Raw genomic sequence first — 6,000 nt, 5'->3', positions numbered from 1 at the left:
GTCAACAGCCTAATAAAGAGCAGCTGCAACTTGTAGGTTTAAAGTGTTACAAAAAAAAAACCAACAACAACAAAAACAACAATCAAAACTAATCCTGAGCTGACTGTGCTGAGTCTTTTAAATGAAAATCGTCACATGATATCCTATGATTTGTTATTGGAAAAAAAAATGATAATGCATCACATGGTGCTGGTACATGTCCTCATATATTGTGTGATAAAGAAAATGTAAAAAGGAGGGAGAAAACTGTGATTGTGTGTGGGATTGTCCTAGCCATCAAATCAGAAAAAGAAAATGATGAAAAAAGGGACTGATCAGAATTTGTAAATCTTTGTAAGGTGATGCTGTGAAATGAAGCATTACGTTATACTTGATAGGAATATTTGCTATACTGTATACTAGCAAATATAGCAGGGTTTTTAAATTTCAAACTGAAAAAATCTATCACTTAAAATGATTACCTCTTAAGAACTGTTTTTGAATTATCTTTAAATTGAGTCTTATTTAGTATTTCAAATATTTTACATAAGAATATCCAATTTGATGGGTTGGAACAAAACTATGATATTTTATGAAACATTTATTTTCTTCTCAGTCATTGTCCCAAGAATGGAGGGTTGTAGCCAGCTTACTCAAATACAGGCTTCTAACAGTGTCCCTGTGGTGGATGTGACTATGGACCTCACTGAGGACCTGAGTAAGCAATTGGAAGACATCATCAGCACCTACAAGGAAGCTGAGAAACCAGCAGAGACTGAGGATCTGGAAGAGGAGGCACTCACAGACCTAAAAGAGCCTGGAAAAGCCAAGGATCAGAAGCTGGAAAAGAAAATGCTTAAAGGCCTTGGTGAGTATAAATAGAAACATAGATGTAATTTCCAGGTCATTTGAGTTATTTTGTTTTACTTTATAAGAAGAGGGCTATTTTACTAACTCTGTTTGACTAAACATTAAATTGTCACATTTAAGGTATGGCCAGATTTAATTTTTATATTTTTGGATAGTACCAATGTTTAATATCCTTTACCGTTTCTTTTCCATACCCCAAGACCCCACTGAAGGTCCCAAATGTCTCAAAAGAGTAAAAGAAACCCAACACAATTTCCCTTGTTGATAAAGATTTAAACTGGCTGTGATTTCCATTACAGGCAAGGAGGCCATGCTCCTTATGCAAAGTCTAAACAAGCTTGGTACTCCAGATCAAAAATTGGAAGCACTCATCAAAAAGCATGCCGAGTTGGTGAGTACATGCACACAGTCATGAAGTGAAATGTGGTGTTGAAAAACTAAAACAACAATAATAACTGATGATGCAACATTGCACAGAGTATAGTCTTATTGAAGAAGCCAATGTAGATATGATGTAGATTTTCTTGTGTGTGCTTTTTGTAGCTGGAAGAGCATCGCTCAGATCAGAAGCAATTAAAGATGCTGCAGAAGAAACTGTTGCAGGTGTTGAAGGAGAAAGATCAGCTGCAGAGTGAACACAGCAGAGCAGTATTAGCCCGCAGTAAACTCGAAGGGCTTTGCAGGGAGCTGCAGAGACACAACAAGACTTTAAAGGTAGGACAGCTCTTTCTGCACAGTTACAAAACACCTTAACATACACTCAAAAAAAGTACTGTTCACATAGTGACTCCAGTTGAAATAGAAAGTAAAAAAATAGACAACAACTGAATAAGAATAAAATAGATTTTAGGCAAAAATCACAAAACGGCATGTTGTAAATGTTCAAAAATGTCGTAATAAATATTAAACATTTATTTTCAGGAAGAGACCCTTCAACGATGTCGTGAAGATGACCTAAAAAGGAAGGAGATCACCACTCACTTCCAGAACACACTCACAGACATCCAGGCCCAAATCGAAGAGCACAGCAATCGTAACAACAAACTATGCCAAGAGAACAGTGACCTAGCTGAGAAACTCAAGGGTCTCATTAATAAATATGACCAGCGAGAGGCGGTATGGCACCTCTAAGGCATTGTTCCAGTTACAGTTCAACTCCAACCATGGGAATTTATTGAATATATACTGTGTGCTCTTTGATGCTGTTTATTTTTTTCTATGATACGTGTTTTGAAATATAACTAGGATATTACAGTTTGATTTTAAAATATAAACCCTTACAGAAATTTTAATTATATATCATTGCTGTCCAGAGAAAGCCTTTATCTCAGTTTTTGTCATTTTTTTGTTTATTACTATCATTTGAACAAAGAAACTGTCCTTTACATTGTGTAAAAATTTCACGAGGAATAGACAAAAAGAAATGGTCCAAATTTACTTGCAGTAAAATCTGTTTACATTGACTTCCATTGAAAGTTAAGAAGGTTTTGTTCCCTTCTCCTGTAAAGTTACTAGTTACTATTTTGAGAGATACATGGCTATCATTGGACAGTGATATGTGTGTGTGTGTGTGTGTGTGTGTGTGTGTGTGTGTGTGTGTGTGTGTGTGTGTGTGTGTGTGTAAATATAACGTGTCAGCCATCAGTTACCAGCATCTATATTGCTTTTGCAGAATCTTGAAAAGGTGTTTAAGCACAGAGACTTACAGCAGAAGTTATTGGAGACAAAACTTGCTCAGGCAAATGCATTTCTAAAAGATGCTGAAGAGAAGCACAAGCTGGAGAGAGCACATGTGAGTTCTGTGGTTTCAAATGACCCAACACACAACATTAGCATATTATTTACTTTTGGAAACTTAATCAGTTTAATATAGACCAATCTAACATTGACACATTGTCATTATTTCATCATGGCCAGTTACTGAAAAAAGCTGCTGAGGCGCAATTACAAGTGACACTTATGAAGGAGCAAGAAAGTGACATGAAAGCTCAGGTAAAATTATATCAAGTATTGTGCTTTTCCAGCTGATTAATACGTCATGGCTTTTAAAGCTTAAAAACTTTCCTTTTCTCTAAAGCTTGCTCTATATTCTGAGAAGTTTGATGAATTCAAAGGAACTGTCTCACAAAGCAGCAATGTGTATGCCAGCTTCAAGCAAGACATTGACAAAGTAAGTATACTACATAACCATTCATTCATTTATTCATTATCTGTAACTGTTTACCATTTTAGGGTCGTGGTGGGTCCAGAGCCTACCCAGGAATAACTGGGCACAAGGCAGGAACACACCAGTCTTTCACAGGGCGACACATTCACTCACACCTATGGACACTTTTGAGTAGCCAATCCACCTGCCAGCGTTTTTTTTTTTTTTTTGGACCAAGGGAGGAAACTAGAGCACCCAGACATGTGGACACGGGGAGAACACACCAAACTCCTCACAGACAGTCACTCAGAGAGGGGCTTGAACACACAATCTTCAGGTTACTGGGGCTGTGTGACTGTGACACCCTGCCACCACTACATAACCAGTGCCTATAAATTTGATTAAAGCAAACTAGACTACGCCGCAATGTAAACCAGCCTACTTTTTTCTAATTTCAGGTTAAAACGATCACAAAAATGATCTAAAAGTAGTCTTCTACTGTTTCAATTGCTTGGAAATTTTTAAGGCCATGTTTGTTATTCGCAGATGTCAAAGAAGATGAAGAAGCTGGAGAAGGAGGCCAGTTCATGGAAATCCCGCTTTGAAGGCTGTAATAAATCTCTGGTTGAAATGGTTGCAGATGTAAGAAGCTCATTTCACATTTCACACCCCTATAACTGCATGTCTTTTACACTACACAAGTTTAAAATGTTTGTAGGACGTGCTTTTCCAGTTTTGGACAGTACTTTGGAAATGTTTTGGAGCAGGTTTGCATATCATTCCTTCTTTGAGGCAAAAAAGGTTTCAGCTGACAACACTGTCATTTTACATTATTTATTGCAATTAGTTTCAAAGTAAATCAGCTCAAAGTTTTATATTCTGTTCAGTTTCCATTTTGCTTGTCCTGACCCTTTCTAGAAAGTGCTGAAGGACAAAGAGTTGGAACTGTTCACCCTGAAGACCCAAAAACTGGAGAACCTATGCAGGGCTCTGCAGGATGAGAGGAAGAATCTCTATCAAAAGCTTCAGGAGAACTGCCAGCCTGATGCTGATGTGAGTGACTTGAAACCCCAGGAGCTAGGAGGTGAGGACAACAGCCTGGAGGGCCAACACCCTGGATCTGCAGAAGATGTAAAACCCAAAGAAGTGGTGGCAGAAGAAACAAAAGTGGTCCATCAGGAACCGAGGACCTCTGAGCAAATACTTAATGAGTCCAATCCTGCTGTAACACACCTTAATAAAGAGCTAGCTAATCTCAAGGCTGAAATGGCCAGACCTGAAATAGCAACAGCAGCAGCTTTTAAAATCTCTCACATCCCAGAGCAGCCTGTTCTCCCTGCTAAGGCAACTGAAGTTTCAGAGCACACTGAGAGCAAAGACTTTATACAGGAGCCCCTAGACCTTACAGCGGCCAGCACTGATCTGGAGGTTTACCTCAATCAAGAAATCCCCTCCACAGAAACATTATCTGGTGAAGATCAAGAGATTAGAGACAAAGAAATAGAGACAGTTGACTGAAAATATTGTATACCAATAAAAAATTGTTATACATTTTTTTCATAAAATCTGTTTCACACAACATGTTGAACATGTCACTGTTTAACAAATAAAAATGCTAAGTTTTGTCAGCTACAAAAAAAGTGTTTTCTGTTATTCCATTTTTATTGTGCATAATTTTTGGGGACATGCAATGGGTCACCAATTCAATATTAAGACATACACACTGACTTACATATGGCTTCCAGACGATCTGTTTTCACAAATCTGAGGACTTACTGGTGAAATTCTCTTTTATGTTTTGTAGGTAAATGAATTCACAAAGGCAGCTCAGCAAAGGACATAGTGTGAACTATGTGCACCATCTTACATGACAAGCCAATCCTGTTAACCTCATCATTTAATGCATAACAAAGTCCATAGACTAATTAGGCAATTTTCACACTGCCCTCAAACCTAAACTGACTGACTCCCTTTGATCAGTGAAATCAGTATATTGTAACTCAGCCACAAACTGTCAGCTGGCACTAGACCTCATGCCAGTGCTACCACATAACTTCCGTGTCAAAAGGAATTATTCCTTGGCAAAGTATTGAGTCAGGGAATGCTGCGTTGTAAGCTGATGTTTAATTGGAAAAGTGTGTATGGTCTGCTTTCATCGCCAGATCTAAAGAACACAGTAAACTAATTGTTATACAAATCTTAATTCCAGAAAGGCTTATTATTTTTACAAAATGATCCTGTGATTTGTTAACTTCTTTGAACGTCAGCAAACAAATATGTGAAAACCGCTGCTGAAAATATGTGATCATGAAATCGAAAGGCAATACGTTTTGAGAAAGCATTATGATAGAGCAATTGTTCACAAAAAAAATTTAACATGAGACTGAGATTCTAGAAGGAATATGAGGTCCTTAATCACTTTGGGCCAGCACAAATACACATCCTAAACACAGATTTAGTCTCCCTTGTAAGGAAAACATGGATTTAGCCTGGCCCAAAATGATTTTATACATTCATTTTAACTTTTTAAAGTTAACTTTAACTTTTTTTTTATTTTATTTGTCATATTGAGCAATTGTGCAGATAATTAAATGCATGCGAGAATGAGGTTCTGGAGGGAATTTGAATCGAGGGAGTCTTTAATCACTTTGGGCCAACACAAATACACATGCCAAGTACGGTTCTTGTCTCCCATTGTAAGGACGACCTTGTTTCAGCTTGTCCCAAGTGGATTTAATGCCTTAAAATCATTGTCATACTCTTAAAATATTTTGCAAGTTGTTTTCCTATAGTTTATACAGTAAAACAAACAGGTAGCAGAAATTCCATACTTTGTTAGTTTTAATTAAAAGTTCTTTAAGGATTATTAATAATGGTTCTATTTGTACAGCTATCTGAATACTTTTTTCAGTTCAGTTGTTTGAATTTCAGTGTGTTCAGTTCTATCTGCCACTGTACTGCTGACTACTTATTTTCTTTAATGTATTTGTTTACACTTCGTTCAC

At 37.2% G+C, this 6,000-nt stretch overlaps 1 protein-coding gene across 2 annotated transcripts; it reads left to right on the top strand.

The window, feature by feature from the left end:
- Positions 1–609: 609 nt before the first annotated feature.
- Positions 610–4,513, top strand: txlnbb (taxilin beta b). 2 transcript variants are annotated; one of them, XM_066642166.1, is made up of 10 exons: positions 610–847; positions 1,149–1,240; positions 1,393–1,563; positions 1,771–1,965; positions 2,522–2,641; positions 2,767–2,841; positions 2,927–3,019; positions 3,542–3,637; positions 3,914–4,028; positions 4,101–4,513. In XM_066642166.1, exons 1-10 carry the CDS (start codon positions 610–612, stop codon positions 4,511–4,513), a joined length of 1,608 nt encoding a protein of 535 aa, XP_066498263.1. The 2 variants fall into 2 exon arrangements, with proteins under 2 accessions (XP_066498263.1, XP_066498255.1); XM_066642158.1 differs by having other exon boundaries at positions 3,914–4,513.
- The last annotated feature ends 1,487 nt before the right edge of the window (positions 4,514–6,000 follow it).

The sequence above is a fragment of the Hoplias malabaricus genome, chromosome 1, assembly GCF_029633855.1.
Source record: "Hoplias malabaricus isolate fHopMal1 chromosome 1, fHopMal1.hap1, whole genome shotgun sequence".
NCBI lineage: Eukaryota > Metazoa > Chordata > Actinopteri > Characiformes > Erythrinidae > Hoplias > Hoplias malabaricus.
Note: the sequence above shows the minus strand (reverse complement) of the source record. Positions and strands in the feature narration are given on the sequence as shown.

What these genes read in the sequence shown, in the direction of transcription:
- txlnbb (XM_066642158.1), top strand. Translation starts at nt 610, where the DNA reads ATGGAGGGTTGTAGCCAGCTTACTCAAATACAGGCTTCTAACAGTGTC. An exon ending in AAAGTGACATGAAAGCTCAG is followed by an intron (nt 2,842 to 2,926) that starts GTAAAATTATAT and finishes TTTTCTCTAAAG; the next exon opens with CTTGCTCTATATTCTGAGAA. An exon ending in TCAAGCAAGACATTGACAAA is followed by an intron (nt 3,020 to 3,541) that starts GTAAGTATACTA and finishes TGTTATTCGCAG; the next exon opens with ATGTCAAAGAAGATGAAGAA.